Genomic DNA, 20,084 nt, shown 5'->3' on the forward strand with positions numbered 1-20,084 from the left:
TGCCCTCATCCTCTATATTATTCTCTTTGCTCTACTGTTTGATTTGAGAGTCTTGATGGCCACGGAGAGCTATATTGAAGTCCTATCACACTAAAGGAGATGGTGTCATAGAAATTATTAAACTACATCTCTTTTTACGGCAATGAGAATTCTGAAGCTTAGACAGGTCACACAGTTGCAGCCCTGGAACTGGTCTCCAGGCTCTGACTTACTGCTTGTCAGCTGCCTCTCACAGAAAAGGCTGTTGTGGTTGTCAGAGACAGTACATAGGAAGTTTCCCAGCCCTCATGATGTGTGCCATAAATTTAGCATTGCTCTATTCCTCTAAGGAGTAAGAGACTTAAGACCACAAGTCTGTAACATCACCTACATATACTTCATTTTCTACTGAGTGCTGTGACTTTGCTGAGGGCTAAATGTTCACGTCCAGGGTCAGATTGAATGATGTCCAACTGAGGGAGTATTTAAGACAGCTAAACTGCTGGTTTTGGTTCCACCAAGTCACCTAGTATATCCTATAAGGCACAGACAGTTGCTTTTTGAGAGATGATAGCAGCTTTTCAGCATAGGGTCCCAGGAGATGAGATTCTTGTTTGGGAAGGAGGCTCACTAGTTGTGATCTCAGATATTGAGTTAGTATATTGTCCTCTGTAATAGGCCCTTTGGAGAGCAGCTTAATTCATGTGTATTGACAGTGCTAATGTTCCCTGTGTGGATTTCTTTTCTGGTAGGACTTTGGACACCAGTCTAAATAGGGATTTCTATGAAACTTGACATGGTCATTCCTCAAATTACCTACTCCCTATGGATTCCATTGGATATATTGTTATCAAAGGATCTAATGGCCATTTTTGGTCACTCTTTCTCTTAAATTTTCCCAGCATAATTAGACATAAAAGCACACTTGGTTAGAAAAAAAAAAAAAGTTGTTTTGGTCCCTCCCAAATCTGAGCATAGAAATTTTCAGCTGTCTTGTCTCTACGTTATATATTAGTGCTGATAAAAGGTGCTGGGTTTAGATAACATTGATAACCTTAATATATATTGACTTGAAAAGAAAGAATGAATTTAGTGCATTGTGGATTGGAGAGCATGTACAGTCTATGTTAAGGTCAAAACTCAGTGATAAGATAGGAATGTCAGTGTGCATTGCATTTTTCCTTGGCAGTACTGTGGGTGGTTCAAATGAGTAATAAGATTGAAGTCTTATTCTGGAGATAAGTCTAATAACAATGAAAGTTTCCCCTCAGACTCTGGCCCCTGTTTGAATTGTTCTGACCTTGGCAGGCATCACTTAGGATGAGAAGGACAGTCTCCTCCTTTGCTTCCTTCCTCTCCTTGGCCTTTCTGCTGAGCTCATCTTCCACAGGGCCCATTAGTTTGTCTGATTGGTAACAGCAAAATAAAATGGTTTCTCTTACGTGGCCATTGCTTATTATTGGGATGACCCAGAGTTCATTTTAATTACATAATGCCAACATGATGATAATAATCCTTTTAAACATTTTATATAACTATTTCTACTTAGATGAATTACTTCCAGAAGGCAAACATAAGGGGAAAGTGACTCCATTATCTTCCTTGCCTGTGTTAATTAGTACCACTTTGCATGGGGGAGGTAAACTGTCTTGGGGCCCTGGATCCAAGAAGATGAAAGCCATGCTATTACATTTTGTAATTAGAAGTGGCTGTTTGTGGTATTCCTAACGTGGTCGGTAGATTGGAAGTCTTTAGGGGGAATGATGGTCTCTCTTTCTCTGAAATGTTGTAGGGCACCTGTCAAGCTAGAGAGAGAGCAGGGATAGTAAGGCTGGAGATGGTAGGCTCAAGCCACATGCTCTGCTTTGTCTCTCTCTGAGACAGCTGTAAGGAAGAGTTAGAGGAAAAACTAAACAAGTTTTCTTTTGCAGCTGCAGCTGTGATCCTCGGCTGTCTGTTGGCATTGAAGGGACCTGATGTTTTACGTTATTGGTACGTTATAGAAAGAGCTCTCTATTATTTCTTTGTTAGGGTTGCTTATATCATTTTTTGCCTCCTTACCTCCCCCTTTCTCCTTGAAAATAGACTTAGAAATATTTCCAGGCATGCTAGAATGTACCTTCACAGAGTTGGCAGTGGAATTCATTCATTTGGGAAATATTTATTGAGTAATTATGGCCAGTGCCAGACGCTGTTTCCTGTCGAGTCAAAGTCGAATAAGGCAAAAATCTGCCTCCATGGAGTTCATAACATGAAGGGGGAGAAAAGTTATAATAGATGAATGAATGCACGGGAGTTTGAGGGAGCCCAGAAGAAGGAAACCCTAACTGTGGCAGGGATTAGGGAGGGCTTTTGCCAAGTGGACAAGGAAGGGGAAGGCTTCCAAATGGAGAGAGTAGAGTGCGCATTCTTTTTACTATGTCAGGACGCAGTATGTGAAGGGAGGTTGGGGGTAGGCATCGTATGTGGACCATGGTGTAGAACAAGGGTTGGTAACCTTTTTCTGTAAAGGACCAAAGAGTAAATATTTTCAGCTTCCCAGGCCATACAGTCTCTGTCACAACTACTGAAGTCTGCGGCTTTAGGGCAAAAGCAGCCCTAGACAACAGTAAATAAGTGGGTGGGGCTGTGTTTCAGTAGAATTTTATTTACAAAAACAGGCAGTGGGTGGGATTTGGTCCGAGGACCGTAGTTTCTGACCCTGGTATGGAAGTTCCTCTCTTCACCCACAGAGGTAGTGACCCAGTAGAGGGTGTCTTTGGAATTCTTGCTTGACAGATGACTGGCCTGTTCCACAGTGAGACGCTGTAGTGTGTAACTGGCGGGTGGTGTGTGTGTTCTCTATTTTACATAGGTGGCGTCACAGTGTCTGTGGTTGCATTCTTCTTCACAATTAAGTTCCTCTTTGAGCTTGCCGCACGTGTAGTCAGCTTCCTCCAGAATGAGGACCGAGAACGCCGAGGGGACCGGACTATATATGACTACGTGCGGGGAAATTACCTGGATCCCCGGTCTTGCAAAGTCTCCTGGGATTGGAAGGACCCCTATGAGGTGGGCCACAGCATGGCCTTCCGAGTGCATGTAAGGGAATGTTTCTGTCTCCGTACCCACTGGGGTTTCTGAGTCAGTTGCCTTCCAGAATCCAGTTCAGTCTGTTGGTGGTGCTGGCCTGAAACGTTCATGTTCTCCAACACCTCCCCACCCCCACCCCCCAGGAACTTGGGAATTGTTGACAGCTGAAGAGTCACACATTTCTCTATCATTTTGGTTTAATAGGTGCTTAGCTTGGAAGAAGTATAAAGCTTAATGTTACATTTTCAAAATGAGAAAAATACTACTGAAAAGAGTAGGTGTTACAGATTAGGGGTTGGCAAACCATGGCCCAAGGGCCAAATCAGGCCCACTTCCTGCTTCTATAAATACAGACTTTTTGGAACACAGCCACACCCATTCATCTTCCTGTACTGCCTATGGATGCTTTCACGTTTGAGGAGTTAACCACAGTTGAGTAACTTACTGTGTATGACCCGCAAACCGACAGCATTACTCTCTGGCCCTCTGCAGAAAGTTTGCTGCCCGCTGCAATGACTTCTCCACTGCAGCCTTGTGCTTAGCTCCATAGTCTGAAGCCCACTAGCCCTGCCTAGTGCTTTTGTTCACTCAGTGCCAGTGGTACCCACTGACTTACCTTTACGTTTGGGTTAGCAGTGATAATATAATAAAAAATTGCAAGTAAGACAGGGTAGGCAGCATCTGTGGTTCCGAAGTGTCAAGTTGAAATGGACTCAGTGGCGTATTTTACCCCTTTCCTCAGAATACATTAAGAATTTGTTCGTGACTTAATGGTTTTCTTTGAAGCATTGAGAGAATTTGTTCCTTCTTGTGTGAGCAGGACTGTAGGAGTGGGTGGATACAGGGATTTACCAGTCACCTCCTCCCTCCCCACACTGTCTCAAGTAACACAGGAAATGATTTTCTCCCCCTGCTCAATAATGGGTGTCCCTCTTCTCCCCACTGCAGTTATTCTATAAGAACGGGCAGCCCTTTCCTGCACATCGGCCTGTAGGACTAAGAGTTCACATCTCTCATGTTGAGCTAGCAGTGGAAATTCCAGTGACCCAGGAAGTCCTCCAGGAACCCAGTTCCAACGTGGTCAAGGTGGCCTTCACTGTGCGCAGGGCTGGGCGGTACGAAATCTCCGTGAAGCTTGGTGGATTAAACGTGGCCTATAGTCCCTACTACAAGATTTTTCAGCCTGGTAGGTTGTTTTTTCTTTCTTTCTCTCCCTCCATTCCTTCCTTCCTTTCTCTTTTCCTTTTTTCTTCTTCTTTTCTTAAACAGTGCCTTTGTTGAGATTTAATTCACATGCTATATAATTCATTCATTTAAAATACACAATTTAGTGGTTTTAAAAATTTGTAGACTTGTATAACCATCACCACAGTCAATTTTAGAGCATTTTCATTACCCCATCACCCTGTACCCAGGTTACTCCGTATTTTCCCCAAATCCCTTAGCCCTAGGTAATGCTGATCTGCCTCTGTGGATTTGCATTCTCTGGGTACTACTCTACCATTTACATCGCATAAAAGTGTGATCATTGCATATGTGGCCGTTTGTGACTGGCTTGTTTCACTTAGCATAATGCTTTTGAGGTTTGTCCATGCTATAGCATGAATCAGTACCTCATTTCTTTTATTGCTAAATAATATTGCATTATATGGATATACCACATTTTATTTATCCATTCATCAGTTGATGGACATTTGGGTCGTTTTCGCTTTTGACTACCATAAATAATGCTGATGTGAACATTTGTGTACAGTTTTTGTGTGCACATATGTTTTCATTTCTCTAGGAGTGGAATTGCTGTTTTATCAGCCGGGTAAGTTCTTAAGGGGTAAGGGTGCCAGAATAGACCAAAGGTAGTCTTCTGATTTTTGAAACCTTTTCAAGTAAAAGCACCTTGACCCTAATCCTACCCTTGCTGCCAGTATGTGTTTTACTTCTTACTGAAGAGTGCCTGCCCAAGCTTCTAGCATCTTAAGAATTGAGGCCTCTACCTCAACTTTTTTTACCCCCTTGTGTCCTTTGTGCCAGATAATAGATGTTCATGTGCTTTAAAGCCTAAAAGTATAACCTCTGACTCCTGGTTCTGCAACATACCGTTTAGCGTGCTGAGACCCTGGCTGTCCTGTTTGCCCTGCCTTGGCTTCCTTTTGACGGTGTCATTAGATACTGGCCAGGTTGTTGTCCACTTTGGGAGTCAAACCATAACAAGAGGGGTCTTGAGAAGATTTGCATATGTTTGCTTAAAAGGTCCTCAGTTTTCTTTCTCTTATAACAGAGGAAGCCTCCGGACAAGGTGGCTCCCAAGCCTTCTCCCTCTCCAGGTATTTCCTCCTTTGCTTCAGTGACTCACTCACAGACTCCTTTCTCACGAATTAGCATCACCTTGCCTCCTTGCCGTCAGTGGAGAACAGTTCATATCCTTATAATGTGTACCAGCCCTTTTCTTTTTAAACTAAAATTGAACTATTTACTTTGACATGATTGTAGATTCTCCTACAGTTGTAAGAGATAATACAGAGGGATGCTCTGTACCTTGACCCACTTTTCCCAGTGGTGACATCTTACAGAACTAAAGTCCAGTATCACAGCCAGGGTACTGACATGGATACAGTCAAGACACAGAACATTTCCATCACCACAAAGATCCTTCATGTTGCCTTTTGACAGCCACACCCCTTTTCCCTCCCTCACCCACTGTTTTTTAACTCATGGCAGCCCACTTATCTGTTCTCCATTTCTGTAATTTTGCCATTTCAAAAATATTATATAAATGGGATCATAACAGTGTGTAACCTTTTGGTTAACATACCTTTTTTTCACTCAGCATATTTCTCTGGAGATTCATCCAGATTGAGTATATCAGTAGTTGGTTCCTTTTTATAGCTGGGTAGTATTGCTTGGTGTGAATATACCATACTTTGTTTAACCATTCACCAGTTGAAGAACATCTGGGTTGTTTCCAATTTTGGGCCATTATAAATGGTGGTTTTAATTTGCATATCCCTAGTGGTTAACAATGTTGAACATCTTTTTATATGCTTATTTGCCCTCTGTGTGCCCTTTTCGATGAAATGTCTTTTCATGTCTTTCACCCATTTTCTAAATGTATTTTTTGTTTTTTACTGTTGACTTTTGAGAGTTCTTTAAGTCCTTTGTTAGAAATGTGGTTTGCAAATATTTTCTCTCAATCTTTAGCTTCCCTTTTCATCGCCTTAACAGGGTCTTTCACAGAGCAAGACTTTTTAATTTTGATGAAGTCAATTTATTGTTTTCCTTTTATGGATCATGCTTTTGGTATCTGAGAACTCTTTGACTAGTCCTAGATTCCAAGGATATTCTCCTATGGTTTTTTTCTAAAAGTTTCATAGTTTTACATTTAATATTTAAGGTCGTGATCCATTTTTAGTTAATTAGGTCAAGATTTTGACCTTTGACCTTTTGTATACTAGGTCAAGATTTTTTTTTTCTTATAGATGTCCAGTTGCTCCAGCATCTTTTGTTGAAAAGGCTAGCTTTCCCCTATTGCATTGCTTTTGCACCTTTGTCAGGGATCAGTTGGGCATATTTGTGGGGATCTATTTGTGGGTTCTCTGTTCTATACCATTGATCTGTGTGTCTTGTCCCTCCACCAATACCAGAATCTTAATTACACAGCTATGTAATAAGTCTTGAAATTGAATAAACTGACTCTTTCCACTTTACTCTTCTTTTTTATAATTGTTTTAGCTATTCTAGATCCTTTGCCTTTCCATATAAATTTTAGAATAATACTGTCTAAATCTACCAAAAAATCTTGCTGAGATTTTATTAAGAATTGTGTTAAAATTATATAGCATTTGGGAAGAATTGACATCTTTGCTATGTTGAGTCTTCGAATTCATAAACATGGTATGCATCTGAATTTTTTTTTTTAATTAATTAATTTTATTTATTTATTTTTGGCTGCATAGGGTCTTCATTGCTGCACGCGGGCTTTCTCTAGCTGTGGCGAGCGGGGGCTACTCTTCGTTGCAGTGTGCAGGCTTCTCATTGCGGTGGCTTCTCTTGTTGTGGAGCATGGGCTCTAGGCATGCGAGCTTCAGTAGTTGTGGCATATGGGCTCAGTAGTTGTGGCTCGCAGGCTCTAGAGCACCGGCTCAGTAGCTGTGGTGCGTGGGCTTAGTTGCTCCGCAGCATGTGGGATCTTCCCAGACCAGGGCTTGAACCCATGTCCCCTGCATTGGCAGGCGAATTCTTAACCACTACGCCACCAGGGAAGTCCTGAATTTATTTCTTTAATCAGCGTTTTGTAGTTTTCAACATACAAGTCTTATACGTGTTTTGTTAGATTTGCACCTAAGTATTTCGAGTTTGTTTGTTTATTTTGCAATTATTCACTTATTTTTAAGGCCTGCTTCACTTGTAGGTTCCCAGGGGGGTTCTAGGTACTATATCTATAACTCTCAGTTCTGTTTTCTCCAAGTTTTTCTGTCATTTTGTTTAGTGCTTGCAGTGGTTAGGAGTTTGTAAAAATGAGTTCCCAAAAGTTCATTTGAATTAATCTCTTTGTCTTCTTCTTTCTCTCTGCCTCATAATGGTATTGTTTATCCCTAGGAACTGGGCAGGCACCCAGCTTTCTAGGACTCACTGACTGGGTAGATCTTTGTGCCCTAAAAATCACCTCTCTGACGTTATGTTCCATTGTCTTTGTTCCAGGAATGGTGGTTCCTTCCAAGACCAAAATCGTGTGCCATTTTTCTACTCTCGTGTTGACCTGTGGGCAGCCACACACTCTTCAAATAGTGCCCCGAGATGAGTATGACAACCCTACCAACACTTCCACATCCTTGAGAGATGAGCACAATTACAGTCTGTCCATTCATGAGGTAAGCAGGCTCCCATCTTGCCCTGCGTGCTCCCACCTGTCACTCTCACCCTTCTAGTTCACTTCCGTCCATCTCCTTCTCCCTGACTGTTGTGCCTGCCTTCCTTCATCTGACAATACCTATCTCATTAGTAACTGTGAGACTTCGATTAGCTCGTAGATAGGAAAGTTCTTTGTAAAGAGTAAATTACTGTGCAAACAGGGAAAATTATGTGTGGTTGGCGATGCTTTGTTTTCCTCCTGTAGCTCGGTCCTCCGGAAGAAGAGAGCGCTGGTGTCTCATTCGAGAAGTCAGTGACATCCAACCGGCAGACCTGCCAGGTGTTCTTGCGGCTCACCCTGCATTCTCGAGGCTGCTTCCATGCCTGCATTTCATACCAAAACCAGCCAATCAATAATGGCGAATTTGACATTATTGTCCTAAGTGGTGAGTTGAGAGAAGAGCTGTGATTTAGTCCTCTTCTCAGGCCACTTGTTCTTTGCACGTCTGCACTCTTCTGACCAACCCCACAAATATTAGATATTTGAGCCAAACTTGGTTTAGAGCCCTGTGGACTAAAGGTCTAGTGATAGGTAACTTTCTCCCCTGTCTTGCACTTTAAACCTTATTCCTTGTTATACTTCAGAGAATGAGAGGAATATTGTCGAACGCAATGTGTCCACCTCAGGAGTGAGCATTTACTTTGAAGCTTATCTGTATAATGCTGCCAACTGCACCAGCACGCCGTGGCACCTCCCGCCCATGCACACAAGCTCTGCCCAGCGCCGGCCCTCCACGGCTCTGGAGGAGGAAGATGAAGACTCACCCTCTGAGTGTCACACCCCTGAGAAGGTGAAGAAACCGAAGAAGGTGTACTGCTACGTGTCACCAAAGGTTGGAACTCCCATTCTTGCCCCCTGCCCGAGCCTGCTTGTAATTGGTATTTGGTTACAAAATCCACAAAGCAACAGTCTGAGAATCAGAGAGAGATCATTTCCTTGTCGGGGTTCAGGGATACTGAGGAGGCTGCTTCAAGTTGAGCAGAAGGCCGTGCCTCCTCTCTTGTTGCCCATGTCTGGTTTGGCTGGATAACATCTCTGTCTAGAGAGTCTGTGCCTTGGGACTTTAGAGCTCCTGTGGCGTTCTGCTGTTTGATTGCTTCTGGGAAGATTTTTCAAGGCATGGCTCTCAGAGTTTTAAAGAAAGCTACTTTTAACCATTAACAATTTCTCACTAGTGTAAAAATTACTGTTGGGCCCTTGTACTGTTTCAGAACAATTTGATCTTTCATTCTGTGATTTGTGAAACCACAACAGATGTCATGATCCGGGTACAGGATTGGAATAGAGAAATTTTGGCAGAGACAAGGAGGTGAACTTCCCAAGGCCCCTGAGCTAAGAGGCGCTTTGTCTTAGGGGTTTTCTTTTTTAGTATTTGTATTTTGCTTATTCATACAAACCTCAGAAAAATGAGACTCTTGAAACATCCCATTACATTCCTTTAATTGCATAACCAAAACTGAGTTCTAATTCTGTTCTACTTTAGAACACTTCACTATGTACTATTCATCATTTAAAAATCTAGCCTTAATTTGGCCTGGGGGAATGGCAGAGAGGGAAATGGTGAGGTAGAGATAAAACAAGATTGGCTGTGACCTGATAATTGTTGAAGCTGGTGATGACTTCATTGTACTGTTTTCTCTTCTTTAGTATGTGTTTGAAATTTTCTTTAATGAAGAGGTCTTTAAAAATCAAGAAAAAAGTCTGACCTACTACATGTTCAGATAGCAGGGTTTTTTAATTTTTTATTTATTTATTTATTTTTCAATATTTTAAAAAATTTATTTATTTTATTTATTTATTTTTGGCTGTTTTGGGTCTTCGTTGCCGCACAGGGGTTTCCTCTAGTTGTGGCGAGCGGGGGCTACTCTCTTTGTGGCGGAGCACGAGCTCTAGGTGTACAGGCTTCAGTAGTGTGGCACGCGGGCTTAGTAGTTGTGGCTCGCAGGCTCTAGAGCACAGGCTCAGTAGTTGTGGCGCACGGGCTTAGTTGCTCTGCGGCATGTGGGATCTTCCCGGACCAGGGCTTGAACCCGCGTCCCCTGCATTGGCAGGCATATTCTTAACCACTGCCCCACCAGGGAAGCCCCACAGGGGTTTTTTTAGATTGAAAAGTTATTGCATTGTCTTTTCTTTTATTGTAAATGGCAACAGACCTCTTTTTATTCTTACATAAAGGATTTTTATGAACTTTTTTGTATGAGACTCCTCGCATCCCCCACCCCCTCTTCCCCAGCAAATCTTTGGTGCCATTCAAATAGAGATAAAGCAGTGGGCATGGGCCACTGGTGTTCCCTGTCCACTGACTTGGAAGAAGTCTCTCTGAGCAGCATCTGGCTAAGCAGAAGATTTTGATTGTCTCTAAGTGAAATGTTCTCTACTTGTAAAGTGAAAACCTGATCTCAGATATTTGGAAATGGTAGTCAGACTTGAGTATTAAGATTATGAAATATCTGTGTGAAATTGCATGGTGAGAGTAATACTTTAAATTTGCCTATTTTAAGATAGAGTTGATGTTTTCTATTTGATTTCAGTCCTAAATTATCTTCCTTGTTCAGAGAGGAAAAGGGTTATCATGAGAAATGTAGATGGGGACTGATATTTGAATTACTATACCCAAATAGAACCTCTTTATTTATCATTCACTTCATTTTCTATATGTTGGTCCTCCAGCAATTCTCAGTGAAGGAGTTCTACCTGAAAATCATTCCCTGGCGCCTTTATACCTTCCGAGTGTGCCCAGGAACAAAAGTAAGTTGAACCTTACATCCGGTTCATGTAGAGCAGGCTTCAGCCTCCAACATCTCAACCTTTTCTTTTTTCCTAGAAGGACTTTTGGTGTTTCTGGAAGTTCTCATTGTGCACACAGGATTTATTGCCAAATAAAGAAGGAGTTGTTACCTCCTCATGAAGGATGTAGTTCTAGGAGGACACGTGCCTACAGAAACAGCCGTTGGTAGCAAGTCAGAATACTTCAACAGTTATCTTTTGCCCCTAAGACTAAGTTAATGGAGAGGGTGCTGGTAACTCTGACCTGAGCTTGGCTTCCCAACATGCCAAAGATAGCTCTTTTAGCACCAGTAGTCTCATCTATTAAAAAAATTAAAAAAATTTTTTTAAAGTGGGGTTTTTTTAAAACTCTTCTGAGGTTTTGGAATCTAAAGGCAAATCATTTTCCTCCAGCCAGTTTGCCCAACCTATTCAGGTGCTCATTTGCTATTTGACATATCCTTCCTGCTTTCACCCTTCTTATATTTTATGTTGGAAAGTCTGTAGTGTTGCCTGTGATCCTTACTAAAGGTGGTCTCTGTGACTCGAGTAATTTAAAATAAAATCTTGAATCGTAGAGCACTGAGGTGAAAAACAAGGAGATGTACTCCTGGTAGGTACTTACTTGGGGAAAACAGGCTTAACTTGTTTTTGTTGGTCGGTGCAGAGGGTAGGGATGTGAAGGTTTTTTGCTGGATTTGAGCGCTTTATAGATTAACTCCTTTTCTTTTTTTTGTTTTCCTTTTGTTAGTTTTCATACCTTGGCCCTGACCCTGTCCATAAGCTGCTCACACTGGTGGTGGATGATGGCATTCAGCCTCCTGTGGAGCTCAGCTGTAAGGAGAGGAACATCCTAGCGGCCACGTTCATCCGCTCACTCCATAAAAACATAGGTGAGTTTGGACAGGGATTCTGACGGGGTAGGCAGTGACCCCAGATATCTGGGTGCCTGAGGGTGTAGAGGTGGCCTGCACAGGTGTCTTATAATGAGGCTGTAATCATGATGGATCTTGCTGCTCCTTAGGAGGCTCTGAGACCTTTCAGGACAAGGTGAACTTTTTCCAGCGAGAGCTTCGGCAGGTACATATGAAAAGACCACATTCCAAAGTCACCCTGAAGGTCAGCAGACATGCCTTGTTGGAATCGGTGCGTAAAGTTTCATCCCTGTCAAAAGTTGTCAAAATTTTCCAACTAGAAACCTCTGTGACATTTGGTTATATTCTGCAGGTTATCTTTTTTATGAAACCCACATCTCTCTCCTCTTTAAACGTATTAAAGACAGTGTTCTATGCATTTGATTATACTGAATTTGGGGCAGATTTGTTGGAGGTATGTTATTGAAAAGAGAGACTAGTTGACACATTGGCTTTAAAATCAGACTGAACTAGCTCCTGAACAATTTCATGGAACTCCTATTAGTTTGAACTAATCAGATTGCTTCCCTCCTCTTTGCCTTCATTATTTCATCTGTAAAATAAGAAGAGAAAATGCAGACAGATGACTATTTAACTTAAAAGCATTAAGGGCAGGTGTTAAGTTGTTGTTATAGAAGAAAGTTCCTGTTATTGAATCCCGGGAATAGAAGAGCTCTTGTGGGATTAAAAGGAAATGATTTTTGTCATCACTCTGGCCTGATGGAAAAGGAACACCTGATGTGTGTCTGTCTCCACTACATAGACACTGGCATAGTTCTTACGGTCCTTGAGAATGAGAAGGCCTTGGTCCCTGTCCAGAAAGTGTTTGTGATGTTTAGCTCTGGTAGCTGCTGCTGGAAACCCACCTTCTCCTTGTGGCGTGGCTTCCTGTCTGAACCTAGCCTTGTGGCTAAAAATGTCTAGCGGATAGACTGTCCTTTACTGAAAACCAAGACTCCTTGGTTCTCTTGCTGACAGCTTACTGATCTGAGCCATTGTTACTTCTTTATTTAAGAGTTTTCTCATTAATAAAATGAGGATTATTAAAAAAAAGAAGTTTCAACTTTCCAGTAAGGCAATGGTGTAAATATGAATTAGATTATTTTTTTAATTTTAGATTTCTTCTGGAGATATTTACATTTTAAATATAAGATGGTAGTATTAAAGCTTATTTATGAGTAATATATTGCCTCCAGGTACTTGTGGTTATTACATGGACAATGGCAATGTTCTTGTGTTTTTGTCTTTAACACCCAAGAGATACCGGCCAGTGTTCTGACAGTTTCCTTTCTTTTTCTTTCACTGCTTTTCAGTCTCTGAAAGCCACTCGGAATTTCTCCATCTCAGATTGGAGCAAGAACTTTGAAGTGGTTTTTCAGGACGAAGAAGGTCAGTTTTGAAATTTCATATTCATCTTTTTTAACTCTCCTTCCCACTCCTCCTTGTCTCCTTACCCCGCATCCACAAAAAACAAAAACAACCCCCCTACACATACTCGCCACCCCTGCCCCAGCTTCTTTTTCCCTGGGAAAAAGAAGTCATGAGTCAAGACAAAAAGGGTGGCGTTTACTGGCTAATAGCTTGGTAGACCTTGTAAAGCACATACATACAGGGACTTGGAGGGAGAGTTTGAAGCAGAAGGGCAAAGTAACCTTTGTAGAGAAATGTCAGTTTCCTAGGATCTCTGATCTGTATCCCCACACTAGGAGGCATTAGCTTAGTGATCAGAATACTTTTAATCCTACAGAAAGAGGGGATTTCAATAAAAGTCCATAGCTGAGGTGGGATGGAATGGGGGACACCAAGGTGGTGGAATGCAGGAAGTAAGGATCGGAGAGTATAAAATGATGAATAAATGAACAAAAGTGATAAGAGGTGGTAAGCCAGAGTCACTTTTTATTTTTATTATACTTTCCAGCTCTGGACTGGGGAGGACCTCGCCGGGAATGGTTTGAGCTAATCTGCAAAGCACTATTTGACACCACCAATCAGCTCTTCACCCGATTCAGTGACACCAACCAAGCATTAGTGAGTCTGTGACTTCCGCGTGGGTGGGAGGAAAATGTGGATTGTGTTATAATGAAGAGACTAATAAGAGTTTGAACTAATCAGATTGCCTCCCTCCTCTTTGCCTTCATTATTTCATCTGTAAAATAAGAGAAAATGCAGACAGATGAATATTTAACTTAAAAGCATTATAATACAGTGGCTATTCTACTCCTTAGTGTTTTAATAATTAAGCCACTTTTCTCAAAACATACCTGAAGCAATTGAACTCTGTACAAGATCTCTCTCTTTTTTTAAAATTTATTTTATTTATTTATTTTTGGCTGTGTTGGGTCTTCGTTGCTGTGCACGGGCTTTTCTGTAGTTGTGGAGAGCGGGGACTACTCTTCATTGCAGTGCGTGGGCTTCTCATTGCGGTAGCTTCTCTTGTTGCAGAGCATGGGCTCTAGGCACGCAGGCTTCAGTAGTTGTGGCTCACGGGCTCTACAGTCGTTGTGGTGCACGGGCTTAGTCGCTTCGCGGCATGTGGGATCTTCCTGGACCAGGTCTTGAACCATGTCTCCTGCATTGGCAGGTGGATTCTTAACCACTGTGCCACCAGGGAAGCCCCTGTACAAAATCTTTGACTAGGTGGAGTAGAGAAGTTGACTTTGGCTGAAAGAAGTTCTGGTTTAGGGAAAAGGCATTATATCATCCAGTGATTAACTTCCATTTGCAGCCAGGGACCATGAAATAAATATAAGATTCTTCAATTTAATGTAAGTCCATCTTTGCCCTTTATCCTCCAATCACTTTTTTTTTTTTAAATAAATTTATTTATTTATTTTTGGCTGTGTTGGGTCTTCGTTGCTGCGCACGGGCTTTCTCTAGTTGCAGCAACTGGGGGCTACTCTTCATTGCAGTGCGCGAGCTTCTCATTGCAGTGGCTTCTCTTGTTGTGGAGCATGGGCTCTAGGCATGCGGGCTTCAGTAGTTGTGGCACACATGCTCAGTAGTTGTGGCTTGCAGGCTCTAGAGCGCAGGCTCAGTAGTTGTGACGCATGGGCTTAGGTGCTCCGCGGCATGTGGGATCTTCCCGGACTAGGGCTCGAACCCATGTCCCCTGCATTGGCAGGCGGATTCCCAACCACTGCGCCACCAGGGAAGCCCCCTCCAATCACTTTGAATTACTCAGTGGTGGCTACCAAACAACTAATGCCATTTGGATGGGCTCTTTGATCTTAGCACTGAAATTCTTGCTCCCTTGGGATAGAGTTGGGGAGGGAGGATCTTCACAGAACTAGGCTTGAAGAAAAATGGCCCAGGGCCTTTTAATCTTTCTCTTTGACAGGTGCATCCCAACCCTAATCGCCCTGCTCATCTGCGCCTAAAGATGTATGAGTTTGCAGGGCGCCTGGTGGGCAAGTGTCTCTATGAGTCCTCTCTAGGAGGAGCCTACAAGCAGTTGGTCCGAGCTCGCTTCACCCGTTCTTTCTTGGCCCAAATCATAGGACTGCGTATGCATTACAAGGTAACTCTTAGGTGTGCATTTTCTACTAAGGCCCCTGGCCATTAACTCTGGAATCTCTCCACCCTCAGCTTATTATTCTTAAGGTTGAAGGGGTAAGTGGTTCCAAGCAGTTACAAATTTCGTTTCTGGGTAAGAGTAGTCATGTTCTGTTCTGTGTCTTTCTGTTTCCTCAGTACTTTGAAACAGATGACCCAGAATTCTACAAATCTAAAGTTTGTTTCATCCTCAACAATGACATGAGTGAGATGGAGCTGGTCTTTGCAGAAGAGAAATATAACAAATCAGGTCAATTGGATAAGGTGAGAAAGAGAACTGAAGCCTGTGGGTCCCATTTCCCAGCCTCCTCTAGAGCAGGGCTCTCTAGTATAACTTTCTGCAATGATGGAAGTGTTCTCTGTTTGTGCTTTTGAGCACCCAGAATGTGGCTGGTATGACCAAATAACTAAATTTCTAAATAACCACATGTGACTAATGACAACCATATTGGAGAGCATAGCTTTGGGGCATTGCATCCCACACTGTATGGTCTTGGCCTATTTAAGTGGAGCCAAAGACACGTATACCCATCCATCCCACCCATTCCTACTTTCCAGTAGAGAAAGAACTAAGTGATAGTGAAGTGTCACTGCACAAGCAGCTTTGGAAGGGATGACAGTGTCTTTCTTAACGTTAGGGGCAGGGATGTAGATGACTCCTATTTTAACACTGTGCGTATATATTTTTAAACTTTTTACTAGAAAATTAATGGCCAAAAGTATTTCTGATGAAAACGTGGTTTTGTTTACATCCTGAGGTTAAATAATATCAAATGGTAACGATGAAGCTAAAGTTGCAGTCATAAATAATTGAAAGCAAAATAGCGATGACTGAAAATTTGTGATCACTGATAGCACTGAGCTGATAATCAGATACCTTTGTGAACATTGTGGGGATCCCAGCTGACGGCCTTTGCACGTGTGTGGGCGGAGCCTGTCTTCCTGACCCAGCACTGCAAGGTGTCTAGAGTCAGTGGAATACTGAATTAGGGTCCACAGGCCTAGGGGAGTACTGATTTTAAATGGATTTAATATGAATACTAAATCTTAGTAATTTACTACTTAGGCTACTAGTTAGAAATGCTTACACACATAAAATAAAAATATCCAGAATTGTGCACAGTAACAGAAAAAAAGTCTTAACACGTTTAGAGATCCATTGAGAATCCTTGCTCTGGAGCAGAGTTCCGTCCCTACCATGCTGTCGTCAGAACCTTAAAATCTGATTTTGTAACTAAATGGAGGCCTTCACTACTCACCTATGAAGACAACCATGGTCATTGTACACAGGTTTTCTGGGGTTGTGGCATTAAACTGTGCTTCAGGGCTTCCTCAAAGCTCCCTTAGGAGTTATTTATTGGAAAGAGTGTGCCAATTCTATTTGAGAATCATGCAGTTCAGCTTTTTCTTTGCAGATAGAAAAATCGGGAGCCCAAATATCTAAGTGACTGAAATCCTGTAGCAAGTTAGTCTCCAAGTATCAAGCCGTGGCTTTTTCCATTGACTCACATTGGAAATAGAAGAATGTAGGGAACATCTATGCCCATCTTAGAATTTTTGAGACCTGAAAAGACTTCTTCACTACTTATATGGTTTTATTTCTTCTCAATTGGCTCAGGGGTTTAAGAGAAGAGGTCAGTAATGGTTCAATTTTGGATCATAGAAATGTTAAAATATTGCTAACAAGGAACCATAATATCTTCCTGTTGCATCACCACTGTTGGACCAGGTCAGAGGAGACTTACTGAGAGACCCACTTCAGAAACAGTAGAGAGGAGAATATATAGCAATAGCGGTAGGAAACCTTAAGCTTAGTAACTAAATAAAACCAAGTGTGTTGAAAACCTGAACGCACAGCAGGAACTTGTGACCATGGTGGAGTTCAATAATGCTGTGTTTGTGGGACATACTGGGCAGATGTCATCTTATACCCTCCAATCCACATCCTCTCCCTGTCTTGTGCCTCTTCTTTCAGGTCGTAGAACTTATGACAGGTGGAGCTCAAACCCCAGTCACCAACGCGAATAAAATCTTCTATTTAAATTTGCTGGCCCAGTATCGGCTGGCCAGTCAAGTGAAAGAGGAAGTGGAACATTTCCTAAAAGGTGGGATCCTGTCTACTCTTGGCTTTGAGGTGAAAATACTTGTATCCATGGTGTGGATATGGCTTTAACTTGGCTACTTTGTTTCAGGCCTGAATGAGTTGGTCCCTGAGAACCTTTTGGCTATTTTTGATGAGAATGAGCTTGAGGTAAGTGCTTACAATTGACACCCCCTATTCTTGGCTTGGTTTTTATTATGCCCACAGGAATTGGATTACTGCACCTTCTGTTATGAGACGCACTAGGAAAGCCCTTTAAGAGTTGGTTTTACTTTTGTCACTCTTCCATGCATGGACCCCTTCTCCAGCTTTTAAAAAATTTGAATGTGAAAATTAGGAATCAGCAAATTACTGATTATGAATAGTAATAATTAATATTTATTCATCAAATATTATTGATACTGGTCAAGTAGTAAAGAATGTTGGTATCCTGCACAGTCTTTGTAAATCCTATGACCTTTAAAGTTGATTTAAGGGAATAATAGAATTTATTTGTTCAAGAGACTGTTTATTGAGTGTCTTCTATATGCCATGTGCTTTTGAGGAACTGGGGAGCTAGGAATGAATAAGACCAAGTCCCTGTCCTCATAGAGCTACATTCTAGTGAAGGAAACAAACCAAAAGATGTGATGTATTTCACAGCTTTGTGTTACAACATTATATAGTTAATATATTCTTATTTTAGATCCTGTAACACCCAAAATGTGACTCTAAGATGGTAAATACCTTGCTATAATTAGCAAAATTGAAGTTCCGTGAGCTTCAGGTATAGACAAAAAATAAAACCAGCTTGCTTTTACCTGCTGCTCACAGATGATACACACAATGCAAGTTACTAGCTTTAGCTTTAACTTCCCATAGCCTTTATGAGGGGCATGTTTCTATAAACTATTTCCTATAGGGAGGAAGTTCTTCTTTAAAAATGGGGAAACAAAAAGTAGTTTTCAGGTAGTCTTGCACAGTTTTTATTCTTATTAAATTGAATTGGCTTTGAGAACAAGAATCAAAGTCTCATGCAATTTTCAACACGTTTTGTACCTTTAGATATGAAATCTGCATAATGAACTCTCCATCTCTCAGCCTGAAGTTTCTGACAGACCTGTCACCTCTTGCTGTCATTTTCTGGGCTGAGGAACAGCTTCTGGTGTAATTTGTTTCCTGAAGCAGAGCATTTGTAACAATTCATAAAGTGCGTAGGAGGAAGGACACAGTCTCTTAACGGTTGTTCCCCATCCTGCTCTTAGTTACTCATTAGCTTAGCAAGTTCTTTTTGAAGGAGCCAAGCTTCTCAGGCTTAATTTGGGCTTTTCTTTTCTTTGATTAGGTTGTTTCATTCTTTATAGCTATTGGATGAGTACTTAGAGTCTGCTAAGTAACTTGCTGGATCTTGAACCAAATTAGGACATCAACAAGATGTTTAGGGTTCTGATGTCATTAATGTTCTCATTTTTTGGCATTCTTTTTCATTTATCTGATCAAGTAGAGGCAGGGCTGAAGGGACAGTAGTAGAAGTTCAATCCAGAAAAGAAGGATGGATCCTGGGAAAAAGGAAAGGCCATCTAACAAATTCATAAATGGGGCCGGGGGTCTTCATGAAAGGGGAAGGGCCTGCTTTTTCCCCTGGTATTCCCAGGCCACATCCAGAGCAGACTGTCAGTAAATACTTGGTTCCCTTTCTGTCCTCTGTTTCAATTCAAAATAATATATAGCAGCAGTTCTTAATTAGGGGTGTGCATCAGAAGCCCTTGGGAAACTTTTTCAAAATACTCAAGCTTGTAACCTGTCCCTAGAGATTCTGATTCAATAGGTCTGGGGTAAGGCCATAGGCATCTATCTATCTATCTGTTGTTTTTTTTTTTTAAGCTGTGTGATTTTTACCACACTGGTTAGGAACCATTGGCCTATTATAATTGATTTTCCTAAAGCAGTATTCTGGCATCATGACCTCACCTTATGTCTCTTTCTTGGTGTTTTCTGTATTCCACATTTTGCATGTTAACATATTTTGGCCTTATGGTGGGACTTTGCCCCTCTGACTATCCTAGTAACACCTGACTATTCTCCAGCTGCTGATGTGTGGGACTGGGGACATCAGTGTGTCTGACTTCAAAGCCCATGCGGTGGTCGTTGGTGGCTCATGGCATTTCAGAGAAAAGGTAAGTGGGCCAAATTTCTTTTAGTCGAATTTGTGCTGTCTTGTAAGGAAAAAGTTTCAGAAGGAAAAAGTTGAGTAGTCGGAGAAGCAGACATATCAACTGGGAAAAAGTGATATATGTGGGAAAGGCAGGTGGTCATCCAGGCAGACGGGAACCCTGGACCCTAAGGGCTGTCATGCTGCTGCCACAGAGGCAGTATTGGAAAGGCAGAGAAATAGAACCAAGTAATCAGCGACTACCCTCCTGACCGAGTAACAGTATCAATTCCTTTTAAAGAGGTTGTCGACTCTAGCCGTTCCTACCTGCGTGCAGTAACTGGGGCCCACCCCCACTTCAGGATATCCTGTTCCTTCCCCCAGGGGTCAACTCCTAAGCTGCACGTAGGTGTGACCCCAGCCTTATGCTCTCCCTGCCAGGTCATGAGGTGGTTTTGGACCGTGGTTTCCAGTTTGACGCAGGAGGAGTTGGCTCGGCTGCTTCAGTTCACAACAGGCTCGTCTCAGCTACCGCCTGGAGGCTTTGCCGCCCTCTGTCCCTCATTCCAGATTATTGCCACCCCGACCCATAGCACGCTACCAACTGCACACACGTGGTGGGTATCTGACTGCCTGGTGCGTGCTGTCACGGGGGATTATCTT

The 20,084-nt window shown here is 42.1% G+C and overlaps 1 protein-coding gene across 3 annotated transcripts in view; it reads left to right on the plus strand.

The window, feature by feature from the left end:
• Nucleotides 1-20,084, plus strand: part of AREL1 (apoptosis resistant E3 ubiquitin protein ligase 1) — a 48,433-nt gene that overhangs the window by 20,458 nt on the left and 7,891 nt on the right. For 2 of the 3 annotated variants that reach the window (XM_068542519.1, XM_068542528.1), the window contains exons 3-19: nt 1,911-1,971; nt 2,834-3,060; nt 4,000-4,237; nt 7,747-7,916; nt 8,162-8,342; nt 8,542-8,789; nt 10,628-10,705; nt 11,475-11,616; nt 11,748-11,869; nt 12,951-13,026; nt 13,556-13,665; nt 14,975-15,154; nt 15,328-15,453; nt 17,165-17,294; nt 17,382-17,440; nt 19,357-19,446; nt 19,863-20,038. In XM_068542519.1, the coding sequence (XP_068398620.1) occupies nt 1,956-1,971; nt 2,834-3,060; nt 4,000-4,237; nt 7,747-7,916; nt 8,162-8,342; nt 8,542-8,789; nt 10,628-10,705; nt 11,475-11,616; nt 11,748-11,869; nt 12,951-13,026; nt 13,556-13,665; nt 14,975-15,154; nt 15,328-15,453; nt 17,165-17,294; nt 17,382-17,440; nt 19,357-19,446; nt 19,863-20,038 (2,369 nt within the window). In that variant the 5' untranslated portion in view covers nt 1,911-1,955. The remainder of the gene's footprint in view (nt 1-1,910; nt 1,972-2,833; nt 3,061-3,999; nt 4,238-7,746; nt 7,917-8,161; nt 8,343-8,541; nt 8,790-10,627; nt 10,706-11,474; nt 11,617-11,747; nt 11,870-12,950; nt 13,027-13,555; nt 13,666-14,974; nt 15,155-15,327; nt 15,454-17,164; nt 17,295-17,381; nt 17,441-19,356; nt 19,447-19,862; nt 20,039-20,084) is intronic. The other variant, XM_068542537.1, reaches the window with a different exon arrangement.

This window comes from Eschrichtius robustus, chromosome 1 (genome assembly GCF_028021215.1).
Source record: "Eschrichtius robustus isolate mEscRob2 chromosome 1, mEscRob2.pri, whole genome shotgun sequence".
Lineage (NCBI taxonomy): Eukaryota > Metazoa > Chordata > Mammalia > Artiodactyla > Eschrichtiidae > Eschrichtius > Eschrichtius robustus.